Below are 23892 nucleotides of genomic sequence, written 5' to 3' on the forward strand. Positions count from 1 at the left end.
AGGTCTGCTGTCTAAAAACACCTGATGGATCCTCACAGTGGAGCCGCTCCTGCCTCAGCCTCCTTGAAAGTGCCTCAGTGTACCACAGCACACACACTCCCACTGCAGCACTCGGCTACTCCAAATAAACATCATTTTTGGAAGGCCTCCCTCCCTCTCTCTCTCTTTTTTACTTAGGTTGACAGGATTTCAGCACATGGATGGGGAGGGGGGCACAATCCAATTCAGAGTAGAGGGGCTTGGTGCTGGACACGACCACCAGGGCGGCCCCACACGCTGGCCCGGTAAGCAGTTCAGGGAGAGGCAGGAAGGCCCTGGCCACACAAGGGACATTCATAGACCCAGGCTGGTGTCCAGGGCCTCTCCCCCAGCGGTCTGGGCACCTTGAGTGGGAGGCGTCCAGTCCGAGCAGTGCTTGAAGAAATTTATTTTGCGGTACCTTTGTTAAAGGGGTAGAAAGAAAACACTGAGCCAGCCCCATCAAATCACTGATGCTCTGCCAGTGAGGAGGACGGGATGAAGTTTTCCGTTTAAAAACAGGCGCCTGTTTCCAGAGGGGTTTCAACTCTGCGTACGAGGCTAGTTCACAAGTATGTGTGAAAGCCTTAAAAGCTAAGCTTATTTTTTGGGTACACAAAATTTCAGAAGCCTGTGTGTGGTTTTTGTCACGATAGGAATTTTCCATGAACTTCCGGAAGGCCGCTGTGGACCCCGTGTAGACATACACTTCGGTAGATGGGAAGCTGCTCTGAATTCCAGATTTGCCTTCCAGAAAGGCGCGTGGACACGGACAGAGGGAGGAGGGCAGAGAAGTGCAGGGTTCGAGCCCACCTTGGTCCCTGCTGCAGGCGCCCGCACGGTGGGCTCCCGACCCCACACCCCATCACCACCGTCCCCACACCGGCACAGCCTAGCCTCCTCGCAGGTCCCCACACTCCGGGAACCCAAGCCCGGCTCCTCCCTGGAAGGTGACGCGGGGAGCGGGCCCTGACACACAGCCCCAGCCCAGGCCCAGCCCCAGCCCAGGCCCAGCCCAGGCCCAGCACAGCCCCAGCCCCAGCCCCGGCCCAGGCCCAGCCCCAGCCCAGGCCCAGCCCAGGCCCCCAGCCCCCAGCCCCGGCACAGCCCAGGCCCAGCCCCACCCCCAGCCCCAGCCCAGGCCCAGCCCAGGCCAGGCCCAGCCCAGGCCCCCAGCCCCCAGCCCCCACCCCGGCACAGCCCAGGCCCAGCCCCAGCCCCCAGCCCCAGCCCAGGCCCAGCCCAGCCCAGGCCCAGCACAGCCCCAGCCCAGGCCCAGCCCAGGCCCAGGCCCAGCCCCAGCCCAGGCCCAGCACAGCCCCAGCCCCAGCTCAGGCCCAGCCCAGGCCCCCAGCCCCCAGCCCCGGCCCAGCCCAGGCCCAGCCCCAGCCCCCAGCCCCAGCCCCAGCCCCAGCCCAGGCCCCCAGCCCAGCCCAGCCCCAGCCCAGCCCAGCCCAGCCCAGCCCAGCCCAGGCCCAGCCCCCAGCCCAGCCCAGCCCCAGCCCCAGCCCCAGCCCAGCCCAGCCCCAGCCCCAGCCCAGGCCCAGCCCCGCCCAGGCCCAGCCCCCAGCCCCGACCCAGCCCAGGCCCAGCCCCCAGCCCCCAGTCCCCAGCCCAGCCCCAGCCCAGCCCCAGCCCCAGCCCCAGCCCCAGCCCCCAGCCCCAGCCCAGGCCCAGCCCCCAGCCCCGGCCCAGCCCAGGCCCAGCCCCAGCCCAGCCCCAGCCCCAGCCCCAGCCCCAGCCCCCAGCCCCGGCCCAGGCCCAGCCCCCAGCCCCGGCCCAGCCCAGCCCCAGCCCCAGCCCCAGCCCAGCCCAGCCCAGCCCAGCCCCAGCCCCAGCCCCAGCCCAGGCCCAGCCCAGCCCCCAGCCCCCAGCCCCAGCCCCCAGCCCAGCCCCGCCCAGGCCCAGCCCCCAGCCCAGCCCCGCCCAGGCCCAGCCCCCAGCCCAGCCCAGCCCAGCCCAGCCCAGCCCAGGCCCAGCCCCAGCCCCAGCCCCAGCCCAGCCCAGCCCAGCCCCAGCCCCAGCCCCAGCCCAGGCCCAGCCCAGCCCCCAGCCCCCAGCCCCAGCCCCCAGCCCAGCCCCGCCCAGGCCCAGCCCCCAGCCCAGCCCAGCCCAGCCCCAGCCCCAGCCCCAGCCCCAGCCCCAGCCCCCAGCCCCACCGGCAGCTCCTCCGCAGGACACACTCGCCATCTGTTTGCACGCGCGAGTCCTCGGTTTCCCTTCTCCCACGTCCGGGGACCCCGTTCCAACCATCTAACCTGCAGATCTGGGTGCCTCGTCAGAGGAGGTACCCGGACTCCCTCCCCGCCGGCCCCGCTGGGCCGCGAACCCTGGTGCTGGGGTCGCACGGACGCGGCCCCAGCCGCCGCTCCCCCAGCTCCCCGCCGCGGGGCGCTCCGGGAGGACCAGCACCTCAGTGGGTCCCGCACGGCCAGGCCTGTTCCCGGGGGCCCACGGCACCGGCACCCTGGTCCCGGCGGCATTCGCCGCCAGAACGTCCCCTTCTTGCTGACCCAGCTCTTCAAGGTGGCAGGCGCGCCTCGGGACGGCCCGGGACTCGCGGGCGCCGGACACCCACCTCACGCCCTCCCTCGGGGCCCGGCGTCGTGCGCGGAAGGGCGGCCTCCGCCTCTCCTCAGGGCGAAAAGGGCGCCGCCCGCTCAGCGGCGCCGGCGCCCATTCCAGGTAGGCCCCGCCCCCGCCGCCTTGGCCCCGCCCCCGCTAGCCCCGTCGCGGCCGCTCCGGGCGCCATTCCAGGTAGGCCCGCCCCCGCCGCCTTGGCCCCGCCCCCGCTAGCCCCGTCGCGGCCGCTCCCGGCGCCATTCCAGGTAGGCCCCGCCCCCGCCGCCTTGGCCCCGCCCCCGCTAGCCCCGTCGCGGCCGCTCCGGGCGCCATTCCAGGTAGGCCCCGCCCCCGCTATTCCCGTCGCGGCCGATCCGGGCGCCATCCAGCCTTGGCCCCGCCCCCCCATGCTGGCCCCGTCGCGGCCGTTCCAGGCGCCATTCCAGCCAGGCCCCGCCCCCTGCTACAGGTCCCGCCCCCCGCCGGTCCCGTCGCGGCCGCTCCCGGCGCCCATTCTAGCCGGGCCCCGCCCCCGCCCAGGCCCCGCCCACTGCTGGTCCCATCGCGGCCGCTCCCGGCGCCCATTCCAGGTAGGCCCCGCCCCGCCGCCCTGGCCCCGCCCCCGGCCCCGCCCCGGCCCCAGTGCGCGCTCGACTCGGCAGCCGGTGGACGCGGCGGCGGCGGCGGCGCTGGCCTCGTTCTTTTGTGCTCTCGCGGCGGCGGCCTCGGCCCTCACCGGCGCATCCTCTCGGCCCGGTACCCGCGCGCTCTTCGTGACGGGCCATGTCGGCGGCGGGAGCGAGCGCCGGCGTGGAGGCGGGCTTCTCTAGCGAGGAGCTGCTGTCGCTCCGCTTCCCGCTGCACCGCGCCTGCCGCGATGGGGACCTGGCCGCGCTCTGCTCGCTGTTGCAGCAGACGCCGTGCGCCCACCTGGCCGCCGAGGACTCCTTCTACGGCTGGACGCCCGTGCACTGGGCCGCGCACTTTGGCAAGGTGGGCGCGGGCGCTTTAAGGCGCCATTTTCCGCAGCTTTCCTGCGGGGGTCAGGGCAGGCGGGGGGCGCGGGGCGTGCCGGGAGCGCGGGGCGGAAGTGGACTCGGAGGCGCCGGCGCCCCGCGGGGCGCAGCGCGCATGTGCGGCGGTGCGCACGGCCGGGGGGCGCGGAGCGGAAGCGGGGTCGGCGCCGTTGGCGCGGCCGCGGGGCGTAGCGCGCATGTGCGGCGGCGCGCGGGCCTCATTTCAAACGGGGAGCGCTCCCGGGAGGCCGGCGCCAGCGCTCAGCGGCGCTCGCGGCTGGGCCGTCCGCCTTCCTCCGCGGCCGCTGCTCGCGGGGCGGCGGCCTCTGCACCCCTGGGGTGGTCTCTGAGGCCGGGGCCGAGACAGGCCCGCCGCCGGGCTGTGGCGGGGGCAGGGGCCGGCCCGCCTTGCGGCTTCTGTCGGGCCAGGCTCCACCGCGTCTTGCAGCCAGCGGACACTCTGCGTTTTTTCACCGAGGAAGTGGGACCACAGCCCCCCGGTGCAGCGTCCTCGGAAGTGGCGCAGGGACTGGCCGCGGCGGGGTGGCGGGGCGCGCAGCCCCCCCCCAGATCTGTTGTTTGAAAGGCGGGGGGGGGTCGTCCATCTGGAGGGGCGCTCCCCTGGGGCCACACCGGCCAGGGCCGGGCCCTGGGGCGCCGGCGCGTCAGCTGACCGCGGGGTGACCGGGAGGCCTGGGCGCCCAGGCTCGGGTAGGGTCTGTGGAGCCCGGCGGTGGCGGAGTCGGGGCCCCGCCGGCTCGTCCGAGCTGGCCAGCTGGGGCCCACCGTGCTGGGGGCCTGGGCTGCACGGGGCTGTGTTTAGACAACACGGGGATGGCCCTGTGTTTGCATCGGGCCTCGCCAGTGTGACACCCCCCCCCCCCCACGGTAGTGCCCCTGTGCTCCCCGCGGTCAGGTCAGCGTCTCAGGTCTCTGGGGAGTTCAGAACGCCCGAGGGCAGCCGCGCAGGTCAGCCCGACCCGTGGTGCACGGTGTGCGCCAGGGGTGACCCCCTGTGTGGGGGACCCCCGTGTGGCGGGGCTGACAGGTGGAAGGATGCCCGTGCGCTTGTGCGCCATGGGCAGTCCGGCCGCCGGACGCCTTCTCACTCCGCGTGCACGAAGCTGGTTCTCTGCCTGACGCCCTCTCGTCCTTGGACTTGGGCTTCTCAGCTGTAGGAGCACGGGAACACTGGGGTCCGCTCACGGCCGGGTGTCCCGTTGTCCTGAGACAGACGCCTTGTCGGAGTTGCATGGTGTTGGGGGAGACTGGCCGCCGAGAGGGCCCTGGGCCGGGTGCCGTGGGTGGCTTACCCTCATGTCTGTGTGTTCTTGTCCCACCCCGCTGCCTTCCAAGTTGGAGTGCCTGGTCCAGTTGGTGAGAGCCGGAGCCGCCCTCAACGTCTGCACTACGCGCTTCGCCCAGACCCCGGCCCACAGCGCGGCTTTCGGCGGACACCCCCAGTGCCTGGTCTGGCTGATCCAAGCGGGAGCCAACATTAACAAACCAGTAAGCAGGTCCCCTGGCGTCTGTTGGCACTTGCTCTTCTTTTTGTAGTGGTGGTTACTCCCGGGCCCCATCTCCAGTGGCTGGCGGCTCTAATGAGCACTTGCTCCCCGAGGGCAGGGCAGGGCAGGGCGAGGGCGGCTGGGGTGTGTGCTCCTGCGGTCTCTGGAGAATGGCCCCTCTCATTTATAGAGAGCTTTCACCTGTTCCTGAATCACCCAGCCAGGCTCATGGGTCCAAGGTCACAGCCAGTCGCCGAAGGCGTCTGGCGCGGAGCCCGGCTGCTTCTCCACGGATGAGTGTGGCGCTGCCCCGGAGCAGCCAGCTCCCCAGTGAGCCAGAGCCTTGCTTCAGATGCCCTGGGGCATGTGGTGGGCGGGCAGAGTGGTGTCTGGAGCACTTGTGGTTAGAGGGGAGTGGGGGAGGCGCCATCCTGCGAAGTGTGCCGTTGGCCATGGTCTTGTGGGGACCTCTGGGCGCAGATCCAAGCCAGCGGCGGCCCAGGCCACACACCTGCATGGGGCAGCGGCGGCCCAGGCCACACACTTGCATGGGGCAGCGGCGGCCCAGGCCACACACCTGCATGGGGCAGCGCGTGGTGGTTTTCATTTGAATATTTATTTATTGGAAGGAGAGGGGGAGAGAGCTGTTGGTTCATTCCCCAGGTGGCCGCAGTGGCCAGGGCTGGGCCCAGCCGAAAGCCAGGAGCTTCATCCGGATCTCCCACGTGGCTGCCAGGGGCCCAAGCGCCTCGTTCATTGCCCACGGCTTCTCCCAGGCCATTTGCAGGGAGCTGGGTAGGAAGTGGAGCCGCCCCACCCGTGTGGGATGCCGGTGTTGCGGGGTGGTGGCTTTGCCTGCCACGCCACAGCGTTAGCCCCTCTGCTGTTTTTCGTATGTGAAGATTTCTTTCCTTCTTTATTTGAAAGGCAGAGAGAGAGAGAGGTCTTCCATTGCCAGTTCACTTCCCGGGTGGCTGGGCTTGGGCCAGGCTGAAGCCAGGGCTCTGGAACTCTGGCAGGGCCCACGTGCTTGCATGTTCAGCGCGCAGCTGTGTAGACGTGGACGTAAACGTGCCAGGTTCTTCACGTTGCTGTCACCTGAGTGAGCCGGGTCGTCGGTGACTTGGCTTTGCAGACGAGCTGTCCGCGGGTCGTAGACGTGTTTCTGCTGCTGGACTGGAGTTGGGGCGACGTGGGCTGGCCGAGCTCCCCCACTGCTCCATCTCCACACACACGCCTCCCTCCCCGTGTGCACGTGGAGCCTTGCCACGGGGCGCCCGTGCTGTGCTGGCCATCAGCTGTCTGTCCACCCCCGACCCGTCTCCCAGGAGAAGGGGCGCCACGGGCTGGGGGCAGGCTGTGGCCATGGCCGTCGCCTTGACAGTGAGGGGCCTGCTCAGCAGTATTCATCGGGAGTTTCATTTTCGTCAAGCAGCGTCTGATTCTAAGAAATTGTCTAGGGCTGCTCAGACAACCTTTCCCAGCAGTCCCGAGTTCTCAGCGGCGCAGGGGGCTGGGGCTCCAGCCCCCGCTTTCCTCTGAGGTGCCCCTGGGGAGCCTCCCCGCTCTCTCCTCGCAGCCCCTCGCGTGTTGGAATACCTAAGGTGGGGTGGCACTGTTGGCCCTGTAGTGGGGCCTCTCGCGATGGGCACCCCGCGGCCTTTGAGGTCACAGTGGCCCTGTTCTCAGCTCCCCACACACACTGGTGACCCCAAAGGCGGCGGCTTTTCTGTTCTCGCGTGGACTTGGCAGCACCCGGATCTGGGCCTTTCTTGTCTTCGCTGTCGGGGGACGTCTCCTTTCTTGGAACTCGGTGTGTGACAGGTAGGCTGTTGACCATCAGGGTCCCTTCTCGCCAGTTCCCGCAGGGTGTCCAGCATCTCGGAGGTGGGCCCGAGATGCCTGAGCGCGATGTGCTGTCTCGCGCCCTCTGTTCTTGGCTCGTCTCGACTGTCCAGGCTGGGTGAGGCTCGCCATCTCTCTTGGAATTCTGCCACCGCTGGATGTTGCTTTATGGAAATCAAAAGAGCCGCCTTCTTGCACTGCCCGGGGTGTGCCCTGGCTCCGACGGCGCTCGGATGGCCTGTTGGGGGTGCAGTGTGCGGCCCGTGTGGCCTGCTCTCCCTGTGGAGCACAGAGCGGGAGCAGGAAGACGGCTTTATCCTTGTCTGTTAGTCCCCCACCGTCGTTTTGTAGTATGGGGAAACCCAGAAAGTTCAAGGCAGGGAGAGTTAGAAGAGCGCATGTTCCGACGCAAGACTGTTGAAATCCACGTGTCCTTGGTCTTCGTGTTTTTGATGAGCTTCCTGAATGTCTCTCGTGGAATAACAGACCCTGCTGCCTCACTTTGTCCCAAGGATAGCTGTAAAGGCCTCAGTGGTGGGGCTCGTGTCCCTGTGTCCCTGCCGTGGAGGTGAGCCCAGGCCCTGTGCGGCGGCCTCCCTGTGCCACACCCGGCGCGCCTCGTGAAGGAGTCCAGGCGTGTCCAGTGTCCGGTCAGCCACGGGCTACCGTTGTAGAAGCCACCTTGCTCCTGGCAGTCCTGGCAGAGAGCCCCGTGCCTGAGGACACGTCTGTCCCCCGGGTACCTGTGTGTCATCTCGGGTTTCTCTGCCTCTTTGGCTCCTCTCCTTCTGCGCTTTCTGGTGTAGCAGCTGTCATTTTCCTGCCCGTGTTTTGTGTAGTTTTTACTTGTCCTTAGTATGTAGTACTTCCTTCCTTTTTGGGAGAATGGGGCTCGGTTTTTGCTTTGGAAGAGGAAAAAAAAACAAAACACTGGATTTGCTAGCTAGATCTACACGAATGGCCACATGGTTTTCTGTGTTTCTCCTTTTTCTGTCGGGTGCTCGGTCTCAGCTGTTCAGACCTCGGGTCCACGCGCACGGGGAGGAGTCCGTGCTCCCCTGCGGCGTGGCGAGGGCACTCTTTCGGGCATAGTCGCGGCACTCCGTCCCTTTGTCGCAGGGTTGTGGCCGTGCCGCCACCTTCCCCGCCGTGACGGCGCTGCTCGGCCTCAGTGTCCCAGGCGCACGGTCTGCGGTTAGGTTTCCTCACACAGACGGCCCCTCCTGGTTGCTTGTGTCTTTGACCCTTCCTTGTTGGCCTGACAGCCTGTGGAAGCTGCGTGTCTGGGGCTTTGTTCACGCCGCGGAGGCTGTGTGCGGGCTCCCCTGTCAGGGTGACCGTGAGGCCCGGTCCCCCCAGCCTGTCGCAGAGCTTGCTGTTTGGCCCTGGTGTTCCTCTAACCGTCCCTGAGATGTGGGCTCAGTCCAAGTTCAGGCATTGAAGGTGGCCTGGCCTAGCCTGTGGTAGACCCCGAGGAGCGGGGTAGGTGAGAGTGGAACTGGTAGGTCCTTTTCTTGGCTCTGTTTACTGTTTGAATGACTTTTTTTTTAATGATGCACTTTTGCCAAGATCCAGCACCAAGTGCCTTGGTCAGCGCCGCTGAGGGCTTGTGCTGTCACCCCCGGCAGCTGCAGGAGTTTGGGGGTGTCCCTGGCTTTGCTCCCCTCCTCACCTGTGTGCTTGCAGCTCTGCACCACACCGGGGGCGCGGCCTCCTGCCTGTGCGTGGCGTGGGCGGGGTCTCAGTCTGGCTCTGCTCTTGTGTTCCAGGACTGTGAGGGCGAGACTCCCATTCACAAGGCGGCTCGCTCCGGGAGCCTGGACTGCATCAGCGCCCTGGTGGCCAGCGGGGCTCGTGTCGAGTGAGTGTCTCCAGGCGCCCCTCCCGCCGTGGGGGTGGTCGGGGGTCCTGTCTGAGGGCAGAGTTCAGAGCCAGCACAATTCCTGGAGCTGTAGCATTTCCCCGCTAGAGCGCTTGTGTTGACGAAGCCGCGTGGATGATGGCCCAGAGCAGAAGCGGGCTCCTGAGGCTCGCAGGACTCCAGAGAGGGTTCACAAAGTAGGTTGGGAGCCCGGCACCGCTGACTGCCGCTAACTGGCGTCACCCAGGGCGAGTCTTCAGACCGCTCCTTGCTGAGTGCCAGTCGGGAAACCAGGGCCTTGGATTTAGAACGTCCGCCAGGCCTCTCGGGCTCACAGCATTCTTAAGAGCACTGGCTTTTCTGGTGTTGATTCCCTCCCATTAGCAGGCCCGGGACGCGGGCGTTACAGCCCGGAGGTGGCGCTGCCTGCCGGCCTGTCTCATGGCATCCCCCAGCCAGCTCCCTTGTGGCCGGACACAGCGGCTCAGTGTTGAAAGGTTCGTTCAGAAAAGGGCTCTTGTACGCAGGACCCTTAGCTAGCCGTAACGGGGTGTGCTTGCTGTACTGCAGGTGTTCCATTCACTGCATTAACGTTCTCTTAAAGATTCCCACTGTGAGATGTCTCTCCTGCAGCTGACAGCATTAACACGCTGGACGCGGCTGTCACCTTACGTGCTGTGTAAGCTGTCGAGCCGCGATAACCAGACTGATGACTCGACCCTAAGTGTCGCAGATGATTCGTGGGCATTCGTTGTGAACCACTTGATTCCAGTTGGGAATGTGAAAACCGGGGCTTTGGGAGAAATGAAACCCACCAGACCAACTTAGTTTAACCCTTTGGTTTCCATTTCGTCGTTTTGACGCTTAAATACTGACACGATGCTAGGCTGCGGAGCGGCCAGCGGCTGCCGGTAGTCTCGGTGGTCTCTTGGCATCGGCGAGCGTGAGGCGAGCCGTTAACTGGGCTCAGCCCCGCTGCTCGTCGGGAGTTGGTGGTATAACTGTGGCCGTGTTAACTCTTACATTGCAGGGACCCTTGTGACTCCGTATGTAGTTATGCCTGAAGGTAATGTAAAAACAACTGCTAATATGGATGTTCACTATACAGCTGTAAAACTTCAAGGTGATTCTCAATGAGTTACTTTAAAGCAAAGTTATAGATGCTGGGTGTTTTTTTTTTTTTTTCCAGCTATATTTAGATTAAAAATTCAAATCTTTGATTACTTTAACAGAAGGTTTGATTTTAAAATAGTCATATATAACATTGCTTGTCATGTATTAAAATAATGGATAATTAGAAGTTGAACTTTTAAAACTTACTTTTCTAAACAATAATCAATCCTGAAGATTTTGTTAAAAGGATATTGGTTCTCATTTTAAGGGGTAGCTGGATCTTTTGTGCCAATAGACATCTAACACTGCACACTGTGTTCTTGGTTTTTTTGTGTTTTTTTAAGGAGGTATCTTTTTTAAAAATGAGAGTCTTTTATTTATCATTCTGTCCTTGGTTCCAGGAGCCTGCATGTCTCTCCCAGCAGGTGTGGCTGAGCGTGGCCTCTGGGCCAGGCCATTTCCTTCTCAGTATCTGAGCTGCCCCCTCGGGACCCGCACTGTGCTGACCTCCCTGGACTGAGCGGCCAGATTTTTTTTTAGAAGTACTTGGCCTAAGCTACATAGCTAAAAGCAGTTCTTAAAATGACAAGTCTTTGGCCTGGAGCTAGAACACCCGTGATCACTGTAGAATGCTGTTGTTATGTGTGTTTATTTGCATTTAACATCTAGATAAGATGTCTGCTTTTCCAGTGAGCGGGAGCTTCCACGGTGTCCCCCGTGTGGTCGGCCAGCACGTGACAGTCTGGTCCCCTCCAGTGTGCTCGGTTCTTTGTGGCTGCTCTGTGACGCACCTGTCCTGGCAGGTGACGAGCCTTTTCCATTTTGAAGACCAAAGGGGGACAGTTAACTTTCTTACTAGAAGTTATTTTTTTCCGATTCAAAAGGAACCAGGTTATTAATTTGTTACATTACATGCTGTACTATTTAGAAGACAATATAAATTTTTTCTTTTCCTGTGAGTAGAGTAAAAGCTTCCTCATTATCAGTATTTTCAAATTAATAACGTTGCTCTAATTCCTACTTTGCCTTTCATATATCTGCTACGTGAAGTGGCCGCAGTCTGAAATTGTGCTCTCTTGGTCATCAGGTAGCTAATAATGGGGGCGAGTGTACTGAGTGTCTTGGGCTGGGACGGGCTGTCACAGGGCTCACTGTGGATGTAGGCGCGTCCGTGTGGCGTGGCTTGCGGCTGCCGTGCGCCCTAGTAAATTGTCTAGCACCGCACGTGAGTATGTGAACGGACTTTCTTTTTCTTCTCGTACTTTAAATCTTGAGTTTTGGTGCCAAGTTTTCCTTTCCGTGGAGGTTCTGTATTACTTGCCATGGCTCTGAGGATTGAAATTCGGTGGACGCAGCTCCGCTCTGCGCCCAGACCCCGTGTTTGTGTACTTTAACGGCTCTGCGGCCCCGTGAGTCGTTCTCACGAGGGGCGCTCAGTGGTCGTCACCCTGGCTGCCCGCTGCAGCTGGTGCTGGCGTGCCGCGTGGGGCTCTAGGTCGCAGCGGGAGCGTCTGCCTCGCTTGCCTGTGGACGCCTGTGGTGAAGTCTCGGCGTGAGTTTTGGAAAAACGCCTGAAGACTGGTGACAGAGACCCACCCACCGTTCCTGTTGAGCCGAGAATTCACTTTGTTGAGTCTTGGCTCAGAGGGGTTTTGGCTGCTGCTTTACTTTCTGAGAGAGAAAGTGGGAAGTGCTTCCCTGTCCTTGTCCCTGGGCCCTGAGCGCAGACGGAGGGACTTAGCTGGGTTGAGGATGGGACCGGCATGACTGGCATCTCAGATCTGCCAGCCCATTGTAGCACCTGTGCAGAGGCCAGCGTCAGCAGCAGGGTCTGTGCTGGGTTTCTTTTTTTTTTTTTTTTTTTTTTGACAGGCAGAGTGGACAGTGTGAGAGAGAGAGAGAAAGGTCTTCCTTTTTTCTGTTGGTTCACCCCCCAGTGGCCGCTGCGGCTGGCGCACTGCGCCAATCCGAATCCAGGAACCAGGTGGCTTCTCCTGGTCTCCCATGGGTTGCAGGGCCCACGCACTTGGGCCATCCTCCACTGCACTCCCGGGCCACAGCAGAGAGCTAGACAGGAAAAGGGGCAACCGGGACAGAATGCAGTGTCCCGACCGGGACTAGAACCCGGGGTGCCGGCGCCACAGGCGGAGGATTAGCCTATTGAGCCACAGCGCTGGCCACTGTTCTGGGTTTCTTTAGAAGCCGTTGGCTCATGGTAAGCATGTCGCCACTGGGCTGTTTGTGTTTTAGCTTCATTGGATCCCAGGAGAAACTTGACCATGCTTGGTGGTTGGGTAGCTGGAGAAGACGTGTGTGGCCTTCCGTCAGCGAGTTCAGGGACTCTGATTTGCCCTTTCCCTCCTCATGGAGAAAACAGCTGGTCGGCTGCCGTGCGCCGCTCACGGACGTGGGTGCTGCAGGCAGTGCCGAGGTGGAGCTGCTTTAGTGTAAGGCCTGAGGGGCTGGACGTGGCAGCCCACCTCTGCCCGCGGCACGGGAGGTACGTGTTCCCCGAGTGGCAGACACCTGTCGCCACTGCCCTTGGCAGAATGTGACCCAGACGTGGCAGCCCACCTCTGCCCGCGGCACGGGAGGTACGCGTTCCCCTGTCGCCACTGCCCTTGGCAGAATGTGACCCAGACGTGGCAGCCCACCTCTGCCCGCGGCACGGGAGGTACGTGTTCCCCGAGTGGCAGCCCACCTCTGCCCGCGGCACGGGAGGTACGCGTTCCCCGAGTGGCAGACACCTGTCGCCACTGCCCTTGGCAGAATGTGACCCAGACGTGGCAGCCCACCTCTGCCCGCGGCACGGGAGGTACGCGTTCCCCTGTCGCCACTGCCCTTGGCAGAATGTGACCCAGACGTGGCAGCCCACCTCTGCCCGCGGCACGGGAGGTACGTGTTCCCCGAGTGGCAGCCCACCTCTGCCCGCGGCACGGGAGGTACGCGTTCCCCGAGTGGCAGACACCTGTCGCCACTGCCCTTGGCAGAATGTGACCCAGACTTAACTTGGAAACCTGCGGTCACTTCTCATTTGTTCACTCCTGCCCGTCGGGATGGTCGTGCAGCTGCCCTGACCCCTGGCCATCCTCAGAGCAGGCTGCGCTGACCGCGCGTTTCCTGCAGCTCTTCCGAAAGATCAGATCCTGTGAGTGAGAGTTTCGGCGAGTGTAGTTAGAATTCAGTCGTTTTTCATACGCGTTAAATGATGGATGTGGAAGAGGTGTTTAACCGCTGCCTCAGTAGATACTGCTGTCGGTGGTTTCCAAACCCAGACGTGTTTCCCCGTGCTGAGTCGTAATGGGAGCGCGGGAAGCACTTCTCAAACTCCAGGTGTGATGCTCGTGGATTGTAACGTACACAAACATAATTGTGATTTACTTGCAAGGTGAACTGTCCTCAGCAGTGTTGGGATTGAAATGAAAACTTGGCACCAAATCTATTCAGATAGAAACTTGTTTTTTTTAAATAGCTTCTTCGTATAATTAACTAAAGAATATATTTAAGAAAGTCTTTCTAATTCTGAGAGTTTGGATACCAAAGGGTTAAAAATACACATGTATTTCTTTCTTGAAGATGTTTCAGATGTTTGCTTATGTTCTGTCTGTACAAATGGACATTTGGTGATGTTTTTATCTTTTTTTTTTTTTTTAATGATACCATGTATTTGCTTATTCCCATCTAGGAGTAGTTACTAATGTATTTGAGATACAACATACCAAATTTTAAAGTAACCAGAATCGTGAGTTGATGGTTTTTAGTCCGTACTGTTAAACTTGTTGAAATATTGACCTATTGAAATTGGCTTCATGCTGAGAAATTACGGGAGAGAATTTGAAGGGCAGTGTTTTCAAGCCGTGGCTTCCTGGTCGGGCACAGTGCTGTGCTCCTGCACCTTGTATGTGTATATGTATTTTTAATCCAAATGTTGCCTGCGAATATGTGATCCCTTATTATTTAAGTTTCCTGTGTATGAACCATTGCCCGTTTTAAATCACACAGAAGATTCTGAATCTGTAAAAACCACACATGTCAATGTCTTACAGCTACGTAATTCGAATTGACTTGATTTTTTCAAGTAACCCTAGCAAGGGGGAGCATTCCATATAGAAACGGCTGAAACTGCCACAGGTGCTTCTCCGAACCTTACGGTTGTGGCATTGAGTGTCAGTATGGCTTCCTTTCTGCACACGAGGCATACTGTTGAGGTATTTGTTGCGGTGATTGGTTTTAATGCTAATCTAGGAATTCAGATATAGACTCTTTAGATTTGCATGCTTTGCTTACCCTAATTTATGATATCTACCTTTTTATTTGTAAACTAACAATAGCTAAGTTGAGATCAGAATTTTAACAGAAATATTTATATAAACATTGTGGTTTTTTTTTTTTATTGTCACATGGCATTAACAAAAAACATCACGGAGGTGATGTGACAGCTTGAATTCTAAAAAAATTGCATTTCAGGAGTTTCCTGATCCGTGGTTTTACAAAATTGAAAAAAATTTTTAAAAAATCACCAAAACAAAACCGACCAAAACTCCGTATCTGAGAACGGCTTCTGGGTTGTGGCACTGTAAGTGGAAGCGGCAGGCTGTCGGGGGGGGGGGGGTGTTTCCGGAGTTACACTGCATCCTCTCGGGAACACTGGCTGGCAGTGCGGCACAGCGGCGTTGTGTTCAGCCCGAGTGTGGTCACCGCCAGTTACTCAGCAGAACACCTCGTCCATAGCGCACGTTAGCCTGGGGCGCCTGTGTTCCGGTGCTGTGGTTTGGAGAGAACCTTAGGAACCACGGGGAGAGAGCAGGTGGCCTGCCTGCCCAGTGACCGACCGCCCTGCCCACTCCTGCTGGGCGTTGTAGGAGCCAGAACTTAGGTGCAAGGAAGCAGTCGTCATGGTTCCATAATAACGTGCAGCCCGTTTGGTTCAGTGGTCTAGAGCCAGTTCCGGGTGGCCGTCAGGAGCAGGGAGAGGGCCTGGAGCTGCCCGCCGTCAGCAGCAGTCACGCCGGGGCCGGGCCGGTCTGTGCAGGGCGTACGTCCTGCCAGGGAGCTCCGCTCTGTTTAAAGATGGAGTCTGAAGGCACCGTGGACGCTCAGGTTACCTCCTAGTTTCCTCTCTTTTCAAGTTTTATTTGTTTATTTGACAGAGTTATAGAGAAAGATCTTTGCCTCCACTGGTTCACTCCCCAAATGGCAACAAGGACCAGGGCTGGCCCAGGCCAAAGCCAAGAGCCAGGATCTTCTTCCTGGTCTCCCATGTGGGTGCGGGGGTCCAAGGACTTGGACCTCTGCTGCTGCTGCTTTCCCAGGCACATCGGTAGGGAACTGGACCAGTAGTGGTAGCCACATGGGATACTGCCGCTTCAGGTGGCTGCTTAGCCTGCTGCGCCACAGTACCGGCCCCTCGGGGGTTTTGTGTTTGTTTTAATAGAAAGAGATGTTCCCTCTGCTAATTCACTCCCCAATGGATGCAGCTGCCAGGGATGGGCCAGACTGAAGCCGGGAGCCAGGAGCTTCTTCCGGGTCTCCCACGTGAGTACAGGGGCCCAAGCACTTGGGCCATCTTCTACTGCTTTCCCAGGCAGATCAGCAGGGAGCTGGATCAGAAGCGGGGCAGCCGAGACTCCAGCTGTCAGCCGTAGGGGATGCTGGTCTGCAGACGGGGGCTTAGCCCACTGCCACAGCGTCTTCCCCTCAGAGGAGTTTTAAAGTGTCTTCCTCTACTCCCTTTGGGACAGCGTCAGTACTGCCTTGTAGGTTAGCTTCATCCTGTCTCGGCTGAGGCCGCCGGGAGTGGCTGCGGGTTCCTGCCTGGTCGCTCAGGACTCTCGGTGAATGGGGACGAAGGGTGAGCCGGGTGCCAAGTAGCACAGTCCTGCCCCTCCGGGTCCGTGTGCCCACCCCGCTGCCTTTCAGGAAAACAAAGCGGGGGTGACAAACTTGGAACACTGCTGCACAGAGTTACAGTCAAAGATTTGGTACGTGTTAGCCAGGGTTGCTAGTTCAGCCATTACAGCTCCACAGCGGAGGTGTCACTCGACAGCGAGGCAAGCTCACGTGAGAACGGAGTAACGGAGGAAGCACAGAGCGCGGGCCTGGCGAGGAGCTCCGCTGCCACGCGCACCTGGGCGCCAAAGGGGCTTCTGAAGCCCCTGCACGTGTCTGTACGTGAGGTTTAGGGCGGTCTGTTGGACTGAATAGCGCTTCAGATCACCAGCTGGTTCTCAGGAGAGCCACCTCGAGAGGAGTGGGTGCCCTGCCGCCGTGCCGTGTGGCCGGCCGTGAGCTGGGGATGGGTCTTCCAACTGTACTAGTTGGACAGAAATCGAAGAATATTTCATGACCTATAAAATCGTATGCAATCCAGGTTTCAGTGACGCTAAGCAGAGGTTTTGTGTGTTTGTTTGCTGAGAGGTGAGCGAGCGAGCACACCCACTTCACTGCACTTCCCGAGTGTCTGCAGCAGCCAGGGCTGGGCTGAGGCGGGACCAGGAGCGCAGCACCGTGGTCTCTGTGGGTGGTTCCCAGTCACCTGAGTCAGCACTGCTGCCCCCCAGGGTCTGTGGTGATGGGAAGGTGGAGTCGGGTGGGGCCGGCTCGGAGGCCTGACCACCGGGCCAACCCCGCTCCCCAGAAGTGGAGGCTCGCGGGAACCTGCCGAGTCGGAGTGCTCGGACTGCACCAAGGACCTGAGCGGGGGGTGAGGATGTGAGGCCACCCCGGGGGGGGGGGGGGGGCAGTGTGAGCAGAGGACACAGGTGTGGAGAGGAGGTGACGGGTGCAGATGAGTGGGCCAGGGACGGACGTTGGTGCTGGCTGTGCCGGCGTCAGGTGAGAACAGGGCTGGCAGCAGAGATGCTGTTAGCTTGGCCTCAGCCCTCCCGTTCCCGGTGACGCTGCACAGGGTAGGACCGAGACCTCGGGTGGGTGCTGGACGCAGAGAGGACGCTTCCTGGCAGTGCGACACAGACGGGGCCCCTAGACCTGGAGCAGAATCACCATCTCGGACTGGCTCTTCACGTCACTCCTGGTCCACCTTCTGCCATCAGACCGGTACTTCCAGAATGTTTGCTCTCCCTTTCAAGCTTGCCTGAGAAGCCAAGGGAAGTTCAGTTTTCCTGGGATGGACCCGCCTGGCCAGCTTGCTCCAGACAGCTAATGTGGCTCAGGTGGGCTGATATCTTACGAGCTCTTTTTGGTAGAAACGCTAAGTTTTGAACATAGTACCTAAAACTACCTGGAAATGTGGTTGGCTCCAGTGCTGCTACTTTGATGGGGAGCAGGTACAGCAGGGAGACCTTGAGGGCTACCTGGGTGGAGGTGGGAGCAGGTGCAGCAGGGAGACCTTGAGGGCTACCTGGGTGGAGGAGGGGGCAGGTGCAGCAGGTGCAGCAGGGAGACCTTGAGGGCTACCTGGGTGGAGGAGGGAGCAGGTGCAGCAGGGAGACCTTGAGGGCTACCTGGGTGGAGGAGGGGACAGGTGCAGCAGGGAGACCTTGAGGGTTACCTGGGTGGAGGTGGGGGCAGGTGCAGCAGGGAGACCTTGAGGGCTACCTGGGTGGAGGAGGGGACAGGTGCAGCAGGGAGACCTTGAGGAGGGAGTAGGTGTAGCAGGGAGACCTTGAGGGCTACCTGGGTGGAGGTGGGAGCAGGTGTAGCAGGGAGACCTTGAGGGCTACCTGGGTGGAGGAGGGAGCAGGTACAGCAGGGAGACCTTGAGGGCTACCTGGGTGGAGGTGGGAGCAGGTGCAGCTGGGAGACCTTGAGGGCTACCTGGGTGGAGGTGGGAGCAGGTGCAGCAGGCAGACCTTGAGGGCTACCTGGGTGGAGGAGGGGACAGGTGCAGCAGGGAGACCTTGAGGGCTACCTGGGTGGAGGTGGGGGCAGGTGCAGCAGGGAGACCTTGAGGGCTACCTGGGTGGAGGTGGGGGCAGGTGCAGCAGGGAGACCTTGAGAAGGGAGCAGGTGCAGCAGGGAGACCTTGAGGGCTACCTGGGTGGAGGTGCACACTCCCGCCAGAGCACTTAGAGTCCTTGGCTGGCACGTGAGTTTTCCTCCGTGAACTGGCACTTGTGGCCGTCTAGGCCTTTTGAACCTGTGCCTGCCGCTGTTTACCTCGGAGTCCCTAGGAGTGGCCTTCACCAGTGCCGTTGTTGGTGCCTTGCTTTGCCCGACACCATCTGATTCTGGAGTGCGAGTCCAGGCCTCCCCAGGGAGTTGGATCGGGGACTTTGCATGTGTGCTCTGTCAGCTTCCCATCTGGCACCCTGCTCTTCATAGAGCGAGGGTCTTGGTGGGCTGTTTTCCTTTGTGTCCCTTCAGAAAACCCAGGACCCCTCCCAGAAGTCCCCCAGCCATGTACCGTGTCCTGGGTGTGCTGTGTCTCCCTAACGAGCTGACCTTATTGGACGCGTGTGATGCGTGCGTGCCCACACGGTGGAGCTGCCTTGTCATGGGATTCATAAGCACATTAGAACTGCTGGGCTACTGTTCACCAGAACTCACAGCCGTGCAGGCTCCTGACAAGGAAAGTGTCAGCTTGGGTCACGAACAGCCCCGTGGTTTCTGGGATTCTCAAGTTGTGCTTCTTCTGTGCCTGTTGAACTGAGTGTGGACCTTGTCCAAGTGAGGAGTGTTTCTTTGTCTCACGCTTTAGAAGCCGGAGACCTGTGTTGCGGGTGTCCAGAGCGTGCGGGCTTCTTGTTGCTGAGCCTGGAGCCTCACGGGTGCTGTGGCAGGTAGGAGGACGGAGCTGTGCCTTCCTGTGGTAGAAGACGGAGCCCATGTCTCTGACTCAGCTTCTGGTGTTTTTATGTTGACATAGCCCCAAGGACAGCAGCCTTGGGTCCTGGGTTAGCCGTCTCCCCGGCACGGAACAGGCCCGCAGCTGGTGCAGGTGTGTGCGCCCTGTGCCGCCGAGGAGTCCCCGGTGTGTGTTCTTCCAGGGACTCCAGCTTTTGTTCCTCACTGGTGATTCGGTGCCCTGAGTGAGGTTTGCAAGGTCAGCTGATCTGTATCTGGATTTGTCACTTAGATCCTGGCGAGAGGGCGGAGCTCTGTGTTTCAGTGCTGTTGGCCAGGTGGGCGGTTCTCCATCCCCAGGCCCGGCTGGAGAGGCTTTTCACTTGTGCTGGGGGATGCTCCTCCCAGAGCGGAACAGGGCACTCGGCCTCTGCGGCCTGCAGTCTGGTGGCCGCTGGAGCCGGCCTCGGGGGTCCTTCCACTTACAGTGTCACGAGTCGCCGAAAGCGCTGGTGGCTGGTGAGCCGCCACTTCCTGTTAAAGAATGCCATGGACAATTTCAGTACATGTTTGTTTGTTATGATTTTACTCGAGCTGAAAGAGTGGGTTATTACAAGTAAGAGCAGATAGTAGAGCAGTTAGTGGCAGGTTAAGTCTGAAGTTAGCCTAAGTTCAGATCCTTCAGACTAACATTAAGCATTATTTTGAGACGTTAAATAGGAAGATGGCTTTTTTAAAGTGTAGTGTATTGATTTCTTTTAATTACTGCTTCCCAAATCCTGCTGAGAAATCAAATGTATGTGAGCGGAGTTAGTTACCGGCAGGGTGACCACGTCCTGAACCCAGCCTTGCTGTAGACTCGCCTCCTCTGTCGCCCTCAGATAGCTAGCTAGTCAGCTGACAGGAGCAGAGCGGGCGCCTGCCGCGGGCTGTAACTCGCTGTGTTTGTGTCGCGCAGCCTGAGAAATGCCAGTGGCCTGACGGCAGCGGACATTGCTCAGACGCAGGGCTTCCAGGAGTGCACCCGGTTTCTCTTGAGCCTGCAGAACCGCCACCTGAGCCGCTTCTGCCAGGACGGCCCCTTGAATGGGGGCCGTCAGGAGGTGCTTCCTCACCACGCTGGCGGGGGAGCACATCGGAAGAGGTGCTTGCAAGACCCGGAACCCATGGGAGCGAAGAAAGCCAGGGCGGAAGGTGAGCGCCCGGCGCGGGGTCCCCTTAACCGTTTTCTTCTCAGTGTGAACTTCGCGCCAGGTCACCAGTGTGGGCCTGGAGGAGTCTGGTGCCGGCCCGGATTGCCACTTAAACAGAGGGGGAGCCTGGACAGCTCCGGTGTCGCTGTGCGTAACCCACGTTTACCTGCCACGGATTAGAAGTATTTTCTTCACTCACTGTATTCGGTTGAACTGTAACTATTAAAAAACGTCTGCCCCTGTGCCTGGTTTTGTTTGTCTCTTGCGAATGTCACTGAGAATCTTGAGTGGGCTGGCAGTAAAGCGTCCTCAGCCGGTCTCCGTGCCCCAGGTTTACGTCCATAGCAAGGCCCAGGTACATTTGATGGCGCAGGTTTACGCCTCTAAGGTTAGTTAGGTTTTTGTTTTAAGATTTTATTTACTTGAGAGGCAGAATTGCAGACAGAGAGCTTCCGGATCTTCCATCTGCTGGTTCACTCCCCAAATGGCCGCAACAGCCAGAGCTGGGCCGATCCGGACCCAGGAGCTTCTTCCTGGGCTCCCGCGTGGGTACAGGGGTCCAAGGACCAGCCGGGACATGAGCCAGCTCCCGTATGGGATGGGATGTGGGTGTCACAGGCGGCGGCTTAGCCCACTGCGCCACAGCGCCAGCCCCGTCACTTTAGTTGTAAGTTTTCCTTGACCTCTTTCCTTTTAGGACAGTTCTGGAGTTTGCACGTAAGAAGGTTAGCTGGTCACTCTCGTTACGAGAGCTGCTCTCGCCAGGGAGGAGCGTGTGCACTCACTGGTCGCTGGGACAGCCCTGCCAGGGTCAGCTGGAAGGTGTGCCCTTCTGCGTTTTCAAAAAAACAGCTCGAGCATAGCCGCGTTCATCACTTGAAGATGTGCAGGGGTCTGGGTTGAATATAAGCTGGACATGGGTCCACATTGCCCTCCGTGCACTGCTCGCCTCGCGCGCTCCACTGGAGTACGTGTCCACACAGGACGCTGTTCCTCTATGAGCTAATAAAATGTCTCCCACCTGCTTCACGGCTGTTTAAATCCTGGTACTTTCAAAAACCTGGTGATTGGGTGACTTTTATATAGAAGTGAATCTATAACCTTAAATGTGATGGTTGGTTGAATTCAGGATTTTCATAAGTTGTGAGCACAATAATTTCTAGAAAGATACCGTAGGGCCGGCATAGAAGGTAAAGCTGCCACCTGCAGTGCCGCCATCCCATGTGGGCACCGGCTGCTCCACTTCCGATCCAGCTCTCTCTGTGGCCTGGGAAAGCAGTGGGAGACGGCCCAGGCCCTTGGGCCCCTGCACCTGCGTGGGAGACCCGGAGGAAGCTCCTGGCTAAAGATCGGCGCAGCTCCAGCCGGTGCGGCCATGTGGGAGTGAACCAGAGGATGGAAGACCTCTCTCTCTCTGCCTCTCCTCTCTCTTTCAAGTAAATAAATCTTTAAGAAAAGAAAAAGATGCCATACAGGGCTGGCACTGTGGCATGGAAGGTTAAGCCACCGCCTGCAGTGCTGGCATCCCATATGGGCACCTGTTCAGGTCCTCGCTGCTCTGCTTCCATCCAGCTCCCTGCTACTGCGCCGGGAGAACAGCGGATGATGGCGCAGGTACTTGGGCCTCTGCCCTCACATAGGAGACCTGGAACAGGCTCCAGGCTCCTCCTGGCTTTGGCCTAGCCCAGCCCCAGCCCCAGCCATTGGCATCCATTTGGGGAGTGAACCAGCAGGTGGAAGATTCGCTCACTCGCTCTCCTCTTTCTAGAAATCAGCCTTTCAAATAAATAAAATTTTTTTTAAATGCCATGAAAGTCAGAAGCATGACATGGAAGAGTGGATTTGGCAGAACGCTTCTCAGAGGAGAGGTTCTGCCACTTCCCAGCATGCATTGGGGTTTTTTCTAATACTTTAGGGTTGACCTCACGCATGAATTTTGTCAAGTGTGTTGATTTATGGGATAAATATGCTTTAAAGATTTGTGACTTCCCCTTTAATTGTTGATCAACCTTAAATCCTCTTCAGTGTTTTTACAAAAGTGACACTTCTTTTTTTGTTTTGTTATTAGGATTTATTTATTTGAAAGAGTTAGAGGCAGAGGCAGACAGACACAGATCCTCCATCCTCTGGTTCACTCCCCAGATGGCTGCAACGGCTGAGGCTGGGCCATGCAGAAGCCTGGAGCCAGGAGCTTCTTCCAGGTCTCAAGTGGGTGGCAGGGACCCAGACTCTTGGGCCGTCTTCTGCTGTCTGGCCGGCCCTGGGCCATTAGCGGGGAGCTGGGTTGGAAGTGGAGCAGCCGGGACTCGAATCCACGCCCAGGTGGGCTGCCAGTGCTGGCCCCGACACGTCACGTTCTGCTCAGACTCGGAAACATGCCTGGGGGGCTGTTGAGGTCAGTAGGCCTGGCCGGTACGCCATTGCTCAGGAATCCTGCGAAGCTTTTCCAGGAACTGCTTGCGTTCCGAAGCCTGGTTACCGCGCAGGCTGGCTCTTCTGAACAGGGATTTGTGTGTGTGCCCGCGGTCAGAGGCCCTGGTGGCTGCACGTCACGCTGGCCCAGCAGCCTTCCCCACTGCACGTTCTCGGCCCAGGGTGCTGGCCTCGGGGAAGACGCTGGGCCACGCGTGTCTGTTCAGTGAGGGTGAAGCGCCTCTCGAATGCGCTGGGTGGTGGCGGGTGCTCTGGACATCACAGCAGGACTCAGCCCGGATGTGCGCACCGCGAAGCTGTGCCCCGTGGGCCTCGCTGCTCTGCTGCCGTGAGCTTCGCCAGGGTTTGCTTGACTTTGCAGGGTAGCTTGCTTTAGCGCTCAGTCACTTTGTCATCTCTTGTTACTTGATTCGCTGTGTGCATCTGTGTGCCTCACTTTTCCTCTTGTTGGCCTTTGGGGCTCACACTGGAGTAAGAGTTAAGTATTTTCCTTCCCCTCGTAACATACACACACAGTACTTCTTGAAGTGACTTCATCTGAAACATTGGCCAGATGTGCAGTTGTCATTTGGGGGCTGTCCTGTCCGTATAGGCTGTGTAACTCGGGCCTCATTAATAAAGTCCACTTTGGCCCGCTGAAGTTTAAGAACCACTTAGACCGAGTTCGTGTTCATAAGAGCAGTTACTTCCAGCAGTCCTGCAGGCTGGGCCGACTTCAGCAGGGGTGGCTGACCGTGCCACCGCTGCCCACAGGGCGTGGATCTGCGCCGTCGGCTCGTGACTCGGACTCCACTCAGGTAGTTGGATCCGAAGCCATTTTCCCTGGGAAAAGCCGGACACAGAAGATGGCCAGTTGCTGCCGCTGTGTTGCTGCTTGGAAGTGGGTGCCTGCCGTGACCTGTGGCCCCGTGGGTGTGGGCTGCCGAGGGCCGGGCTGTGGCCAGAGCGGGTGTCTTCGTGAGAAGTGCTTGCGGATCATACTTGGCCCAGTGGGATTTTGTACAGAAAGTATCATCCTGCCAGCTCTTCTGTTTATCAGAGGGGGCGTGGCAAGTGGAGCCCAGGGTGACAGCTGCACTTGTGCAGGTCAGCTGAGGTCAGCTAGCGTCCCGGGTCACCCTCAGCAGTAACTCCACCCAGCTGTGTCACAGTCGTCGGGGTCCGGGCCAGAGGAGAGTGGCAGTCCCCTCTGAGTGACAGCACCGTCAGGCCCAGCATCAGACTCTGCCATTGCAGGGGGCTGGGGACGCGGTTACAGCCCCTGTAGCCCCGTGTCTCTCCATCCCGGGGGGAGCTGCCCGCGGTGGCAGGGACGGGAGCCGCAGGTGGACTGGGTGTGCAGTAAATCCCTTTCCCCCGGGGTGGATTCAGGCAGTGAGGCCTGTCCGTCATGTCACCCTCGCCTTGGCAGGCTTGAAGACTTGCTCCTCCGTCCCTTCTGCGGTAGTGACCGTGAGTGACACAGAGCAGCAGTGCGCAGCTGTCCACATTTCCTAGACCGTGGCCAGACGGACGTGCTTGTGGTTCTGTTTGGCCCGTCCAGAGCCGTGTCTGACTTGCTCCAGCACTGCTGGGCGGCAGGCCCGTCCTGTGTGCCC

At 59.8% G+C, this 23892-nt stretch overlaps 1 protein-coding gene across 1 annotated transcript in view; it reads left to right on the forward strand.

Moving 5' to 3' along the window:
* Positions 1-3255: 3255 nt before the first annotated feature.
* ANKRD10 (ankyrin repeat domain 10) overlaps positions 3256-23892 on the forward strand; it is a 28090-nt gene continuing 7453 nt past the window's right edge. The window contains exons 1-4 of the mRNA XM_062193931.1: positions 3256-3573; positions 4953-5105; positions 8719-8810; positions 19627-19862. Of these exons, the coding sequence (XP_062049915.1) occupies positions 3364-3573; positions 4953-5105; positions 8719-8810; positions 19627-19862 (691 nt within the window). The 5' untranslated portion in view covers positions 3256-3363. The remainder of the gene's footprint in view (positions 3574-4952; positions 5106-8718; positions 8811-19626; positions 19863-23892) is intronic.

This window comes from Lepus europaeus, chromosome 6 (genome assembly GCF_033115175.1).
Source record: "Lepus europaeus isolate LE1 chromosome 6, mLepTim1.pri, whole genome shotgun sequence".
NCBI classification, from domain to species: Eukaryota; Metazoa; Chordata; class Mammalia; order Lagomorpha; family Leporidae; genus Lepus; species Lepus europaeus.